Source organism: Oncorhynchus clarkii, chromosome 27, assembly GCF_045791955.1.
Source record: "Oncorhynchus clarkii lewisi isolate Uvic-CL-2024 chromosome 27, UVic_Ocla_1.0, whole genome shotgun sequence".
Taxonomy (NCBI): Eukaryota; Metazoa; Chordata; class Actinopteri; order Salmoniformes; family Salmonidae; genus Oncorhynchus; species Oncorhynchus clarkii.
In genome coordinates, this window is record NC_092173.1 from 3,269,658 (window position 1) to 3,286,659 (window position 17,002).

Sequence of the window (17,002 nt, forward strand, 5' to 3'; positions counted from 1 at the left end):
CCCGCTGGTCATCTGATAGGGAACAGACTAGTAGTGTCGCAAGGTGGGTGAGAATGTTGGCTTCTACTTGATGGGTCAGGAGGAGTAATTTTCCCTTGGCTTTGACAAGGACTGTACATCTGATGTGCAAAAAGGCCCTTCCCTTGTAGTTTGGAATTCAGTTCATTCATGAGGGCCATGATGTCCACGGTGAAGGCAAAATCAGCCAACCATCTTGCAGTTTAGGGAAATCCACATATTTTCCTTTCATTTGCAGAAACTCAGCCATCTCCGACTTCAGGTCCTACACTCTTTTAAGTACCTTCCCCAAACTCAGCCATCTCATGTTAATGGGATAGGGGAGATCTGCATGACCAGAGTCTCTCTTCCAACAGTGAGACAAACTGCCTGTGGTTTAAAGTTTCTGCTGTATTCTGTATTCACAACATGGCTCATTTTTAGAACAGATTTACAGAGCACCTCCTGATGAATAGTGCAATGCAGGAAAATCATTTTCTAATCTGGGTTCAGCTCAGCTACTTGATCTTGTATTCTTTTCAAAAGGCCAACGTTTTTTTCCTGTCAAGTTTGGACACCCATAAGTGGTCACACTGGATCACTTTTCAAAACTCAGTCCCAGCTTTGCCACACACTTATTAACCCCCTCCAATAAACATTTCCCTGTGTTTGTGCTCTTCATGGACTGCAATTAAGCAAACTCTGTCATTTCAAAATCTGGGATTATGCCTTGTAAGAATATCAACAACTGTGCCGTGTCACGTGCATCACTGCTCTCATCCAGGGCCAAAGAGAAATAGATGTAATCCTTCACTTTGTCTTCAACTGTTGTTCCATGTTCTCTGCGATGTCCTCAACATGCCGGGCCACTGTTCGTCTTGACAGAGAAACATTTTCAAACAGCTCTTTCTTGTTGGGGCAAAGTATTGCTGCAGAGTCAACTAAACGTTCTTTAATGAATTCGCCCTCAGCAAAAAAAAAATGCCGTTTAGCAATTTTGTGGGATAGTACATAGCTAGCTCTCACAATTCCGTTGTTTGCTGAATGCAGTTTTGTGAAATGTCCTTGCTGCTTTTGCAACTGAGAAAGCAATTCCTTCGATGCACTTGCCCTCTGCTCAGAAGACATATTCCTATATTTCTCTGCATGCTTCATCTGGAAGTGTCGGGACAAGTTGTAGTCTTTCAAGACAGCGATGCTCTCTTTGCACACTAAGCACACGGTTTCCCTGATACCTCAATAAAGAAATATTTCGATGTCCACTCTTGCTGGAACACCCTACTTTCATTGCCTACTTTCCGTTTCTTTGAAATCTTTGAAAAACAATTTTTTTGCGCAATTTCTAGATAGCTACTATTTGTAACTGTGTTGTGTGTGTCAGCCTGTCAGTCACTGTCTGTCCTTGTGCAGTTGTTATTTATACGTGCCTTCAAAATAAATGTCCCATAAGAGTTGGGAGTTAAATCATTACACTTTAATTTGTCCAAATATGCAAAAACAATCTAATAAAGCTGGCTAATTTATGGCTAACATGACGTTAGCTACTTTGGGTATCGTCAGCTCAATTAACTTGCTATCTGTTTTTGGGTTGGTTGAGAAAACAAAGCTGGATAGCGGAGTCAACGTTGTTTTTCTAACTTATAGAAGAAGATGGACATACAGAATTTCTTCTTGAGAAAAAGGGCTAGAGATGCAGCTCAGCGAACACAGAGACGGTTATTGTATTTGCAGGAGTAAGTGAATAGATTGTGTGTGTTTGCAACACAATTATTTACTTGTAGCATTAATAAAATAAAAAATTAAATATTACTTGAAGCATTAATAAAAATATATATTTTTGTTTTACTTGTAGCATTAATAAAAAAAATATATATATTTTTACTTGTAGCATTAATAAACAAATATATAGAAAAATATTTACTTGTAGCATTTCACACATCCCGAAAACGATTCTCGCGCTTCCATGGGGCAGAAGTCAGACTGTTGTGATTCTATATGGCCAGATTGCTAGCAAGAATGACAAGACATTGCCATGTGTGGGGGATCGTAACTGGCTCATTTCAGCATGTTTCATCTTGTTATTGATAACGAATCTTGTTTCATGGTGTTTTAACTGATTTCATGTAAATGCAAATATGGCAAAAATTCGCTAGCTAGCTACTAGTAACTAACAACTGTAATGACGTATGAAACACTAAGTGGTCATTGTGCACATTTATTTGCTTTCAATAAACAATGGAGACAAAATATAGTTTACATGTTAACCATGTAAGACAAACTCGTCTGTTTGTCCCATGACTGCACGTGTGTCAATTTTGTTGTTAAAGTGACAGAGAAAACAGGTATTGTGGTTAGTGATAGGTTAAGACAGTTGAATGTTAATCAGGCTTTAGATTGAATGAATTACTAATATCAATATGGAGCATTAGTGATCCCATATTTTCCTAGCTAAATTCAGGTAAATATTATTTGCCTGTTGTTCATATTGCGTCGTTGTTTTTCTGTTCAGAATAATCCATATTGTTACGGCACGGATACTATTCTGTAATAATAGGTGATCCAACTTCGGAAAGCAAGGAAGAGAGAGAACAGAGAGAGGCGAGGCCCACAGAAGAGAAACGTATAATATTCCTCTCAAGCCAGAGGAAGTAGTACATGCTGAACATTACCTCTAAAAAAAAAAAAAGATGCCACTTCTGACATGTTCTGTGTGTATAAACTGTTAGATCCTGATGCTCTATACAGTGCCTTCAGAAAGTATTTAAACCCCTAGTATTACAATGGCGCTAGAGGAGATGGCTGCCATTTTACGGTCTCCTAACCAATTGTGTTATTGTGTATGTTTATACGCGTTATTTGTAACTTATTTTGTCCATAATATTTCTGCCACCGTCTCTTATGACCGAAAAGAGCTTCTAGATATCAGGACAGCGATTATTCACCTCGTACTGGAAGAAGATTTTTTCTTTAACGAGTCAGAAGCAAAGGATTTACCTCAGACACCAGACAAGGCCCTCATCCCCATCATTCGCAGGAGAAAGAGACGGAGATATCGGGGATGTAGGTCGGGGTGCCTTGTAAGGATCCGATGGCGAGTGGGTAATTTGGCTTTACCATTAGTCCTATTCGCCAACGTACATAAAATAGATGAACTACGTTCACGTATATCCTACCAACGCCTGAGGTAGAGTATCTCATGATAAGCTGTAGACCACACTATTTACCAAGAGAGTTTTCACCTATATTCTATATTCTTCATCTATTTACCACCAAAAACCGATGCTGGCACTAAGACAGCACTCAATGAGCTGTATAAGGCCATAAGCAAACAGGAAATCGCTCATCCTCATATGTTTTATCTAATTTCTACCAACATATTAAATGAGCAACCAGAGGTAAAAAAAAAAACTCTAGACAACCTTTACTCTACACACAGAGATGCGTGCAAAGCTCTCCCTCGCCCTCCATTTGGCAGATCTGACCATAATTCTATCCTCCTGATTCCTGAAAAAGTAAAGCAGGAAGCACCAGTGACTCGGTCAATAAAAAAGTGATCAGATGACGCAGATGCTAAGCTACAGGACTGTTTTGCTAGCACAGACTGGAATATGTTCCAGGATTCTTCTGCTATTGAGGAGTACACCACATCAGTCACTGGCTTTGTCAATAAGTGTATCGATGACGTCGTCGATTCAAAAATCATATTAAACACTTATTGGTTATAGAGTCCATTTAACTTATTATGTGATGCATTTCTGTGTGCAAATTTTTACTCCTGAACTTATTTAGGCTTGCCATAACAAAGGAGTTGAATAGTTATTTTTACTCAAGACATTTCAGTTTTTCATTTTTTATTCATATTTATGTTGATTAATTTATTCATACTATTTCATCCTTCCACACATATTTATTGCTACCCAAGCCGGCTGGTCGTTCGGTTGCCAGAGACGCGACCCAGTCGTACAGTCTTTTTGTTCTGTATCTATGGATGTGACCCAGTCGTTAGTTTGTTCTAAATGTTCCATTGCCATACTGGCTGGCAACGTTCTTATCCCTTGCTTGCTAGCTAGCCAACTACGGCTAACTTAGTCACGTCTAACAGTGCAGCCAGAATAACAGCAAAGTTGCTGCATTTGTGTTTGTTTAAACTGTTTTCTAGTGACATTTATATGGGTACATCCATAACAATAAACTAATGATATGCGATTTCGCCAGGCGTAGAAAATGTGCTCTCATTAGGACACTTTTTCAGAGGAGCTAGCCAACAAGACAGCTAACACAATCACTTCAAACTGAAGTTGGAAAGACTGCAAACTACCTGCACTTCGTTTCATTTTACCTGTTTTCTATTGATAGTTCTTTGTATATAATTATCCATAAAAATTATGCTGATTCATGATTTCGACAGGCTGAGAAAAGGTGTCTGTCTCATCCCGACTCCCGACACGTTCATTACTATGGGACATCTGGAGATCGAATTTGAATATTGAAACAATGTTGCAAATGTTGGAGACAGACAGCAAGGTTTATACAAATCTCCCTGTTAACTAAATGTTAGTCTAAAATAAATGTGAGATAACGACTAGAGGCTTTTTATAGTGGAGATCAAGTTTATAAAGTGCCTGGCTGGGTTGATAAGACAGTCGATTGAGCAGTCAAATGGAACAGAGTAAATAGGCATTTTAACATCAAATTTAGCTTGTGGAATAGACACCGGCTGGAATGCAGTTTTAGCCAATTAGCATTCAGGATTAGACCCACCCGTTGTATAAAATCGAGCACACAGCCATGCAATCTCCATAGACAAACATGGGCAGTAGAATGGCCATACTGAAGAGACCAGTTAAGTCAAATTTCTGCCCTGCTTGGGCTGCCCCGGTCAACTATAAGTGCTGTTATTGTGACATGGAAACGCCTAGGAGCAACAACGGCGCAGCCGCGAAGTGGTAGGTCACACAAGCTCACAGAACACGAATGCAGAGTATAAAAATCATCTGTCCTCGGTTGCAACACTCACTACCAAGTTCCAAACTACCTCTGGAAGCAACATCAGCACAAGAACTGTTTGTTCCATGGCTGAGCAGCTTTACACAAGCCTAAAATCACCATGAGCAATACCAAGGGTCGGATGGAGTGGTGTAAATCTCGCCGCTATTGGACTCTGGAGCAGTTGAAAAGTGTTCTCTGGAGTATGGAATCACAAATCACCATCGGGCAGTCCGACAGATTAATCTGGGCTAATACATACCTTTTCCAACAAGTTGTCTGTATGGAAAATTAAAATATTTTTATGCACTCGGCACAGCCAGAAGAGGACTGGCCACCCCTCATAGCCTGGTTCCTCTCTAGGTTTCTTCCTAGGTTTTGGCCGTTCTAGGGAGTTTTTCCAAGCCACTGTGCTTCTACACCTGCATTGCTTGCTGTTTGTGGCTTTAGGCTGGGTTTCTGTACAGCACTTTGATATATCAGCTGATGTAAGAAGGGCTATATAAATACATTTGATTTGTAATTTGTACTATTAACAATATATTCCATGGGTTTACTGACCACAATCCATTTAACTAATATTAAGAAGTTTTGATTATTTGGTGTTAGGAGAGCACAGTGCATGGAAGGAAGCAGTGAGATATGTGACATATCGTTGTTTCTGCAAAATGTTCACTGCTAACGTGGGAGGCCAAAAGTACGGGGTGTTTCATTTCGGTCGTGCAGAGACCCCCACTCCGAGTCAGGTCTGAGCCCCGGATGTTCTGAATGTCAAGTGACGTTCCCTGTTGCTGTCCTTTCAGAATCACGAACCTGCCACACACTGAAGGCCCATAGGTTCTCCACTGCGCAAACTTGTCTATAATAGATATGAAGGCTGTTAAGATACCGTATTAATGTTTCAAGAAAGGAGTGTATATATTTGGCCTGGTTTTATGCGCTGACTGAATGGAAGCTGATGATTATGAGATTTTTTTACTCCGCTGGTCTCGGGGAGAAATGAAGAGTCTTCACTGTCCAAGACCGAGTCAAGACCGAGTCAAGACCGAGTCAAGACCGAGTACAAATGTTTACGACACAGAGACAAGACCAAGACACTCAATATGTGGTCTTGAGACCTGATTCCAGACCGGTCCGGAGTACTACAACACTAGTAAGCCCTACATGATCAAGGGATACTACAGTGTATAGTATAGTATTCTCCAGTATACAACAAAATTCTATAGTAAACACCCCTCAACGATCGAGGGGATACTACAGTGTGTAGTATTCTACAGTATACTACAACATTCTAAAGTAAGTATTACACATGGCCAAGGGATAGTACCATGTGTAGTATAGTATTCTAAAGTATACTACAAATGTCTATAGTAAGCACTACATTATCTAGGGATACTACAGTGTGGAGTATAGGATTCTACAGTATACTACAGTTTACTTCATAATTCCATAGAATTCTATAGTAAGTATTATAGTATTCTATAGTAAGCTTTAGTATATTTTTATGTGGGTACTACCCAACTTCCATGGACGTTTAATGCAGTCCCAATACGGGCACCATACTGGTGTTTTGAAACACTAAACAATGTTATACCAATTATTTGGGGTTTTAAGATCTAGCTGAAGCAAAGTTAAAAGTAGCTCTGCAAAAAAGACAGTAGCCTATTAACTGGTGACTTAACCATAATTAAGACCAGGAGTTTTCCCTGACCACTTGACCTGAACCAGGAAAAACTGTAACTAGGACACTAAGTTTCTCTGGGTCAGGTCAAATGGTAAGGACAAACTCCTGGCCCTACACATAATGTCATATCCCTCTCTCTAGGAGCGGTGCTTCCAGTAGGCGGCCTCCTCCTGGGTGAGTCCTTCATCGAGCCCCTGAGCAGCATGGTGGTCCGGGTGGGCGGCGGTAGCATCCGGGCTGGGAAGCTGGTGCCTCATGCTGGGGGGTTCCAGACTCTACTGAACAGCCAGACTCTGGTTGCCCGTATCCGCCTGGTGGAGCATCTGCGTGGGCTCAGAGAGGACTGGGGCTCTGGGGAGATGGGTTTGCTGGGTCTGCAGGCCCAGAGGAAGGAGACTGAGCTGGGACGGATCCAGGCTGCAGCCAAGGAGTTGGAGCAGGCCTGGGGGAAAGGGCTACACTGTCACCTGCAGCTGCTGAGCCGGCTGGAGACCCTGCTGGACTGGGCCTGGGGCGTTGTCCAAGATGGTGGCGTCCAGGGTAGGTTGTTTTCACACCTGCTTGTGTACTTTGACAGTTATTTTTGTCCAGGATCAGCCTTAACCCACGGTAACCAACAACTGGATAGCTTAAAATTGCTTTTGTTTAGGTGTGTCGGTGGTGTAAATGCATTGAAACGATCAAATCCATAAGCGGCACCCAGCATTATACCTGTTGTGGACATTGCCATTGCATTAGTAGAAATCCCATGCAGTTTGAACACTGGGATTTGTGATGTAATTTACACCTCATTTAGGCTGATATAAATCCTTATTATTTTGTTTTTAATGATTTTCAAATTAAGAGTCATTATTTTCTGTATAGCCTACACGTTCTTGTTCTGAACTTCTCACGCTGGTGGGATATAAGGAGTGGGGATGGTTATGGTTTTGTGACAAAGACCGCAAGGTTAGCCGCTGACGGATTTGACAGCTCCAATACAGTCTTAACAAGAGCAATAATAAGCTATGCGTTTGTCGGTTACAGCGGGTTAACGATGATCTGATTGAATCCTTTCTCCTAATCCAGATGTTTAGAAATAGAGAGAATGGAAGGCCAAGTTTAGGCCCATCAGTTCGTTTTGTCCGTCAAAAAGTTCCGCTGTCTTCCTGGCCGCCCCTTATTCCCACTTCTTTCGGGGTAAAAAGGGTTAAGAGTTATGAGTACCTGACATCTGTATCCTACTTCCTTAGGAGAAATACATCTCCCTGGTGCTGATCTGTCCCTGTCGGCACTGCCTGGGATGGAGTATCCTGATCCACAGGGCTCTGGCCTAACGGTCCCCATCCTGGGGGCTCAAATGGACCCTGTGTCAGGACTCGCTGTCCCCCTGGCTGGAACCATGGAGGACCCAGATGGCAAAGGTGATTGGATGATGGATGGATGGACTGACTGATTGCCCGATACAGAAGTACATTTAATATATTTGCCATACATTTATAGTATATCATATCAGTATTTCTGTGCTACTGTATGTTATTCGACAGGACTAGTTGCGATTCGTTTTGGGGCCCTGACAGTGGACCCTGTAACAGGGGTGCTGGCTCCTGTTGTGGGGGTTCGCCTGGATGTGTCCAGACAGACTGTTGTACCTGTTACTGCTTCATACTGCCTGGCTCTGGGAGATAATACTGACAGTGTGCTAGTAAGAAAGATAAATTACACTGGTTGCGTTTCTTTTCAACACGTTCAACTTGGCCATTGTCAATATACATGTTCCCAAAATGACAGGTAAAGCACACAAGGTGGCTCCAACACGTTTGAGTGCTTTTCAGTCCCTTGTTCAAACAACTAACATAATCAACACATAGTGGTTGAGTTCCATAGGATAAATCACACATATCTCTTTTTGACTTATTGTGGATGCCAGGTGGAGGCCCTGCGGAAGGAGTGGTGTCTGAGGAACAGGTACTGGAAAGAGGAGAAACAGAAGGAGGAGGAGCTGCTAGGGGATCTGGATGCAGCTCTGCAGCACTGTGTCCTTGTGGCCACTCAGGAGGACTCTGAGCAGGTAAGCTGAACTAGCCTGGGCAGGCAGATGGATGGGGCTGCTCAGTCCTCAACAAACAGGAAATGATTTGTCTCATGCTGAATTGTTTGAACGCATACATGTCCTTTTGATTTATGTTCATCTCCCTAGTGGCATTAGTGTATAATGGAGATCTTTATCCATTCTTTGTTTGTGTGTGTGTGTGTGTGTGTGTGTGTGTGTGTGTGTGTGTGTGTGTGTGTGTGTGTGTGTGTGTGTGCACTGTAGGCCCACTGGGTGGACAATGAGAGGCAGCTGAGGGAGGCTGCAGCAGAGCTTCATGAGGCTGGCCAGTCAGAAGCCCAGAGGAGAGCATCCCAGCTCTCAGACCTGTCTCTGCTCCTGCCTCCTCACGTTCTGCTCATCCTCACTCAAGGTATTGCAAGTCTGGCGTAACTTCAGTTAATCGTTAGAGAGTGGATTTGGATAGGCTTATCCATAGCTCAAAGCTATATTGTAATATGCTTTTGATTGCATATTAGGCTACCTTGTGATGTGTGTACATTTTATGGATTTGAACTTCATTTAGAATAAGGAATTCAGAGGAGGAGAGTAACAGTGGGAAAAGTGGTGGCTGGGATTGAGCCCCGGTCTCCGGTGGGGAATCATAAATGTGGCTTATACTGTGTTACCACAACTCAGCACATGTCTGTGTGTGTCTCACTGTGTTTAGGTGATGATAAGGAGTGGGAGCAGCAGTGCTGTTGGCAGACAGAGCTGGTGGCTGGGCTGGACAGGGTGAACGTGTGCGTGGAGAAACTGCAGCAAGACCAGGAAAGATGGACAGCACAGAGAGGAGAGCAGACGCCATCAATCCATGTCATGGTCAGATCTAGCATAGTTCAATCTGATTATGCAAACATATAGATCAAGTAAACACTAGGGTAAACACAAGAAATGAATGTGTCACAATGACTCACAAATATGGACATGTGTTGTTTTGAGTCTCTCTTGTATGTCTCCCAGGATGGGAAACTGAGACAGAGAGAAATATGGGAGCAGCTAAACTCCAGGCAGGCAGAACTAGATGCTGCTCTTATAGCGCTGCGTTGTGTCCGAGAACTCTGCCAACTCCGTGCAGATACAGCGCAGGTAAGCACAGGCGGAAAGCAATACAATCACGGTCAGTTCTGATACAGCCTGGATTAAAACCAGGGTGTCTGTAGTGATGCCTCAAGCACTGAGATGCAGTTCCTTAGACCACTGCGCCACTTGGGAGCCCAATTGGGAAGGTGACCAATGTTTTGCTGTTTTGGCTTTGTACTCCAGAACTTTGGATTTGATACAATGACTATGAGGTTAAAGTGCAGACTGTCAGCTTTATTTTCATGGTAAATAATGTATAATGTCATTTTGTAGTCACTTTTATAGTAAATAAGAATAGAATATGTTTCTAAACACATCTACATTAAAATGGATGCTAATGTGATTACGGATAATGATGAGTGAGAAAGTTACAGAAGCACAAATATCATCCCCCCCCCCAAAAATGTTAGGTTAGCATGTCTTGGGGGCATGATATTTGTACCTCTAACTTTCTCACTCATCGTTACTCACGATTCATTCAGGATTATCCTTAGTCTTGGTAGCATCCACATTAATGTAGAAGTGTTGAGAAACAAATTATATTCTTATTTACAATAAAAGTGACTCCAAAGTGACACAATGATGCATTATTTACAATTCATTTCTATTGGGTACAAAAGCAATTGAAACACAACCAAAACAAACAGCAAATCCATCCGAACAATTTGAAGAGTCACAACCTTGATGTCGTCATTGCGTGCTGTGAATATTGGACCAAATACATCATACATTTTGATTTGTTTAAAACTTTTTTGGATGTCTTCACTATTAATCTACAATTTTGAAAATAGTAAAAAAAAAGAGAAACCCTTGAATGAGTAGGTTTTCTAAAACTTTTGACCAGTAGTGTATACTGTAAGTGTATGGGGGGACTATGTACAAAAAGTGCTGTAATTTCTATAAGGTTCACCTGACATGGATGAACTTTATCTTTGACCTAATAGTCATTGTATAATTTCACAAACAATTGTTCAGGTTCCCAATATTTTTGGAGCTCACTGTATATTTGTTATTGAATGAACTATCTCTTTAATATAGTCGACTCGTGTTGCCATTGAGCGTATCTTTCTATCCAGTCTGTGTTATCAGGTTCCTTCTGGTACAAGGAGTTTGGGCTGGCCAGGCTGATGGTCCCCAGTAACCCTCTGAAGGTGGTGTCGTTGACCCAGCAGAAAGCTGTGCCTCTCATGGAGCGACTCATTCAGCTTCTGGAGGAGAACAAAGAGCCAAGTCTCTCCCCGAGCACCTACCGCCAGCGCATCTCTGGTACCTCAGCAAGCATTATGTTGCATTTTTCAGTCTTGTTTTTTTTTCTGATAAGGATGATGTTTTCATAGCTTTTTTTGTCAAATGTGTGTTTGTAGGTTTGTCAACAAAACAGACGTTTGGTTTGGAGACATGTTCTCGTGCATGGACAGAGTCCGTGCCTGTGGTTAAAGGTAGGCGCAATAGACAGTGGTCCTAGTGGTTCAGATGGCTCGGTTGGTTGGAGCATGGTACTGGCAACACTAGTGTTGTGGGTTGTCACAGAAAGACTTAGACTCTGCTAAATGATCACACTGTTCTATGCAATAGAACCATTCTACTGCGGTTGCTCGTTGTTCATAAAGACTGCCTTATCTAGTAAAAAGGATATATTTTTTGATGAGTTACTGTTGTTTAACAGTGAGAGATATCTATGAAGGAATCTCCACCCAGTCTCTGAGAGACCCAATGAAGGCTCAGCCTCAGGACCAGGATTCGAAGGGCCTCAGTGTCCCCCAGCCCAGTCCTCCTCACTCACAGACAGCTCACAGAAAAGCTGCCATCTCTGACATGCACTCACAAGGTAAGATTTAATTGATTCATGATTTAATAAATGAATTACTTTTACTTCATCATAGGCTCTGCTGATCATATTTATGAAGAGTCCTAACGATATCCCATTGCTTCACAGAGGGCGAGCCTATGAAAGAATCTGTTCAGCAGTCACATGTCTGTGTCCCCACACTGTCAGGTAAAGAACAACATTGAAAGGTGCTGTTTATTACACAAAAATACTTAACATGACTATTATGTTGTTTTCACTGTAACTGTGTGCAGAGAAATTGTAATCTCATCTCGTTTCAATTCTACTCAAGTGCTTTGAATATGTCTCTACCTTGTGGGCAACATATTGACTACGTATAGTGTTTGGACGAATTACAGAGGTTCTCAAACACGATCACAAGGATGACTTGTTGTAAAAAAGTAGCCCTGAGATAAGTTATGAGTGTTTCATAATGGCATGTAAATGTTTGTGTGACCTGCTATATGTGTACAGTATGTGTGCATAGTATAAGTCTGTGATGATGTTTCCCATACAGAGGGGGAGTGGGATAAACTGCTGGAGCTCTCCCCACTCTTCCAGCTTCTAAAGCGTGTGGAAAGGAAGCTGAGGGGCCCAGCGCAAGATGCAGGATTTCTGAGGGGGGAGCTCGACGGTGGGTTACACAATAGCCTGTAGAGTAAAACGCAGATTACAAACGTCCTGTGATGTGTTTGGGCCAAGAATTGTAGAGATTAAAGAGGACCCTCATACACACGATTGCTCCGCCACGTACCACAATATATAATAACCGAACAACACACAATAACAAACAAAACAATGTTTATTTTTATATGTACTTCTCTTGTTGCAAACCTTTAGTCACCAAATAGTTTGTACCAAAAACAATAACCAACCCCCCCCAAAGAGGAAGTAAAGGATGACACTGGCATGGAGAAAGATCTGACTAAGAACATACTGTACCACCTCTTTGAACAAAAGGCTTGGTGAGGGACACTTTTCAGCCAGTCCTTGTTCAACACAAATGTAATTTGACACGGTAGTAGTTAATATTTGAGACCAACTCTGGCGTTCAATAAGGAATCAGTAAGAAGACTATTTCAGAAACAGTTCAAGTCTAAACACAGAAACGCGACAGGAAGGAAGACAGTTGGGAAGCTTCATCATGGGACTGATGGCAGGATGGGCAAGGTGCTTTATTAATCGAGGTGAGATTAGGCACTTTTGTGTGGAGCACTTTGAAACAAACTGTCATGGTATGCACTATACAAATAACGTTTATTTCAACTAGTAATTTAACTACATTGTGCAGTGACTTGGTGGTATTTGAACTAATTTCAAGTTAGTTAATTACTTTTTTGCCATGTAGCGGTGTAGCTAACTACTGGAACTATGTAATCATTCTCTTTCTTTTTCACCATCAGGCCTGCTAATTCTCACTTGAATCATTGGTTTTGTGATTAATAAGCTAAATTACACATTACATACAGTTTGTTACCATATGACCCCAAAGTGTTCTTGGAATTTGTATTCTGATGATTTACATATGATCATTTTTCACTAAGTACTGTAGTTTAGATTAAGTGAACTACTTTTTTCAAAGTAACTTTAGTTAAGTAAAGTATACTTGTGTTAAGGGTAGCTTTAGTGTAGTTTAACTTCTTCCAGTGTGAAGGGATCGGTATCTTGGTATCTTGGTATACTATACTTCCCTAACACTGACCATCCATCATAATAAAATCACCTGACCACCACGGGGAAAAAGCAGCTAAGGTGTCTGACATAGCAACATAACACCACAGCTGCTTCTTATCCTTCGAGGTTTCACAACACCGGGAGTCATTATTCCTCTCCGTCTGGCGGTCGTTGAAAACATTTACATTTGAGTCATTTAGCAGACTCTCTTATCCAGAGCGACTTACAGTTGGTGCATTCATCTTAAGGTAGCTAGGTGAGACAAGGTGAGAAAACCTGTAGAAAATACATAGTAATATGATTTGTTTCAGTCTGACTATGAAATTAGTCACAAAATGACACAACAAAAATGCAACCAAAAGGCCAAACCGGACCACTTGTTCAGGGAAAATCTCAACCAGCTGTGGTTGTGAAGGAATTAGAAAAAGATCTGAATCAAAGTGAAAACAAGCCAAAGACAAAAGTAAAAAAGACAATCCCCTGTCAACGACTGCTTTGGTGCTTTCATAATTATTACCAAATGTCCCACCCACAACACTCAGTGCAACTTTACTTGACCTAAAAATGTATGCTTTCAATTGTGATAATACACAGCCTTTTGAGAGTTCCTAGACTACTTGTGCTACGTGAAGTGTGAATTGATAACCCAGCAAGGAGAAATGAACAACTGGATTTATGGATTCTCTCTGAATTTCAGGCAGAGCGAGCTCTTTTATTGACTATCTGGATGCACAGTGGGAGTGTGAAGGAGAGCTGCTCCTTCTTGACCCAGGTCGTCTTAATCCCAGAGAGTTCCTGGTCTACCACCATGGACTATTCCTACTGCAAACACTACACACTCTCGAACTGGTTAGTCACTCACTTTCTCTCCCACATACTGAGAGAGGTTAGTGAAGGGTCATAGTTCAAAGCATTGTTTAACTCATCTTTCCTATCAAAAGGAGATTAATTAATCATATGTGGTCTTTGCGGTCTGTTTAAACATATTTTTCTTTGTCAATGTGAATGTTCTTAGCACCAAAATTGTTAATACTATTACTCCCATAGACTCCAGCAGTGTCACTCCAGATAGCAACTAGTCTTCCATCCAATAACTACAAATACAACGCCTTCCGGAATTCCTTCTTTTATCAGGTGATGTCCCAATTTCCACTGTATGTGCATGAGAGAGAGATTACATTTCTATTTTGGAATCAAATATGCATTGGGGAACAGTGTGCATGTTGTACACGATAATCAACATCAATACAAATCTATTTCCCTTTAGGATTGAATGACAGCTCTGAATCTTGCAGTTTAGCTTCTGACGTTTGTGATGTTAACATCTGTGCCACATCTGTTTGCTACTAACTGATGTCGTGTGTTGGTAGGAGGCTGAGAAGACAGTGTTTGTGCGTCGCCAGAGACTGCAGTCAGTGGGAGGATTCTCTCTGCTCCTCTTGCACTGTCTGTCACATGTCGCTGTTGGGGACATGAGCGTCGACTCCAGTCCTACCTTCCAACGGGCTTTCTTCAAGGTGCTGCCAAACTCTGTCTGCGTCCCAGAAAGCAACCTATTTCCAACATAGTGTACTACAGTACTTATGACCAGAGTCGTATGGTCCCTGGTCAAAAAAGGGCATTATATTAGGGAATAGGGTGTCATTTTCTCCCCTAAAAAAAGTCAGCCCACCACATACTGAGAACTGAATCCTCGCAGAATTTATGTGAATCTTTGTGTCAAAAGGATCTCTAGTTTCAGTGGAAACACTACAAATGTATTGCCCAATAGTATGTGGACACCCCTTCAAAATAGTGGATTCGGCTATTTCAGCCACATCTGTTGCTGACAGCTGTATAAAATTGAGCACAACGCCATGCAAACGCCATAGACAAATATTGGCAGTAGAATGGCCATACTGAAGAGCTCAGTGACTTTAAACGTGGTACTGTCATAGGATGCCACCTTTCCAGTTCGTCAAATGTATGCCCTGTTTGGGCTGCCCCGGTCAACTATAAGTGCTGTTATTGTGACGTGGAAACGTCTAGGAGCAACAACGGCACAGCCGCAAAGTGGTAGGCCACACAAGCTCACAGAACACGAATGAAGAGTGTAAAAATCGTCTGTCCTCGGTTGCAACACTCACTACCAAGTTTCAAACTGCCTCTGGAAGCAACGTCAGCACAAGAACTGTTCGTTGGGAGCTTCCTGAAAGGGGTTTCCATGGCCGAGCAGCCGCACACAAGCCTAAGATCACCATGAGCAATACCAAGTGTCGGGTGGAGTGGCGTAAATCTCGCCGCTATTGGACTCAGTTTTGAGTTGGAGCAGTTGAAAAGTGTTCTCTGGAGTATGGAATCACACTTCACCATCTGGCAGTCTGACAGATGAATCTGGGTTTGGCGGATGCCCCAATGCATAGTGCCAACTGTAAAGTTTGGTGGAGGAGGAACAATGGTCGGGAGCGGTTTTTCATGGTTCAGGCTAGGTCCCTTAGTTCCAGTGAAGGGCAATCTTAATGCTACAGCGTACAATGATATTCTAGCCGATTCTGTGCTTCCAACATTGTGGAAACAGTTTGGGGAAGGTCCTTTCCTGTTTCATCATGTTAATTCCCCCGTGCACAAAGCGAGGTACATACAGAAATGGTTTGTCGAGATCGGTGTGGAAGAACTTGACTGGCCTGCACAGAGCCTTGACCTCAACCCCACCTGTAGGATGAATTGGCAAGCCGAATGTAAGCCAGGCCTTATCGTCCAAAATCAGTGCCCGACCTCACTAATGCTCTTGTGGCTGAATGGAAGCAAGTCCCCGCAGTAATGTTCCAATATTTAGGGGAAAGCCTTCCCAGAAGAGTGGTGGCTGTTATAGTGGCAAAGGGGGATCAACTCTCTATTAATGCCCATGATTTGGTATTTTGGTCATATAGTCTACCTTTGTGCGATTGTAGTCTGTCACCGTCTTCTGGTCAATGCCAATTGCAACAGTGGGATGCATGGTGCTTAGGACCATGCAGCTCCCCTCTCTGTTTGTTCACTGTTCCGAGCAGGTCTTCTTTACAATCAACTTGGCTGCCAAGGAAATTGATGTAAAGAAGTTGTCCATAGACACATTTCTGTCTTTGCCCATGTAAGGCTCCACGAGTCTCAAAACCACAGTCTCAGACCGTCGCTCACCCGCTGGCCTGGTTTAATCTTTCCCCAGATATGGACAGCCATTGAGCAAGTACTTGGTTTCGGCATAACCATAACTTAAATACACATTTGTCTAGTTTGTGGATATGCATTGGGTAAAACAGCACAAGCTTTGGTTGGGAACAGTTGCTCATCAACAGATATGTTCTCTCCTGGCTTGTAACAAGTAATGCAATTCTTTACAGAACTCGTCCAGATGTCTGAGAGCGGCGAACCTGTCTGTCTGCACACATATTGGTCTTGTCTCCTTGTCATCAAAACGAGAATAATCTCTCTAGTCCTGTTTATACCTGGGGCTAGCATGCGTCCTTTGTTCTGATTATGTCCATATTCTGATTGTGCCCACATATAAACCGTTGCATCTACACATGGTATTAAAATGTCTCTTACCCATCCACCGTGTCTACACTGTGACCAGATTTCCCTGTATGCAAATCATTTGACAGATATTGTTTTTCAAAATAATATTCAAATAACATTTTATTGGTCACATACACAGGGTTAG

At 42.1% G+C, this 17,002-nt stretch overlaps 1 protein-coding gene across 1 annotated transcript in view; it reads left to right on the forward strand.

The window, feature by feature from the left end:
* LOC139386284 (uncharacterized) overlaps positions 1-17,002 on the forward strand; it is a 76,202-nt gene that overhangs the window by 44,886 nt on the left and 14,314 nt on the right. Inside the window, exons 15-29 of the mRNA XM_071131779.1 lie at positions 6,809-7,207; positions 7,900-8,070; positions 8,194-8,351; positions 8,577-8,717; positions 8,964-9,111; positions 9,409-9,560; positions 9,702-9,827; positions 10,898-11,087; positions 11,186-11,260; positions 11,488-11,649; positions 11,758-11,817; positions 12,167-12,283; positions 14,021-14,172; positions 14,371-14,457; positions 14,694-14,840. Of these exons, the coding sequence (XP_070987880.1) occupies positions 6,809-7,207; positions 7,900-8,070; positions 8,194-8,351; positions 8,577-8,717; positions 8,964-9,111; positions 9,409-9,560; positions 9,702-9,827; positions 10,898-11,087; positions 11,186-11,260; positions 11,488-11,649; positions 11,758-11,817; positions 12,167-12,283; positions 14,021-14,172; positions 14,371-14,457; positions 14,694-14,840 (2,285 nt within the window). The remainder of the gene's footprint in view (positions 1-6,808; positions 7,208-7,899; positions 8,071-8,193; positions 8,352-8,576; positions 8,718-8,963; positions 9,112-9,408; positions 9,561-9,701; positions 9,828-10,897; positions 11,088-11,185; positions 11,261-11,487; positions 11,650-11,757; positions 11,818-12,166; positions 12,284-14,020; positions 14,173-14,370; positions 14,458-14,693; positions 14,841-17,002) is intronic.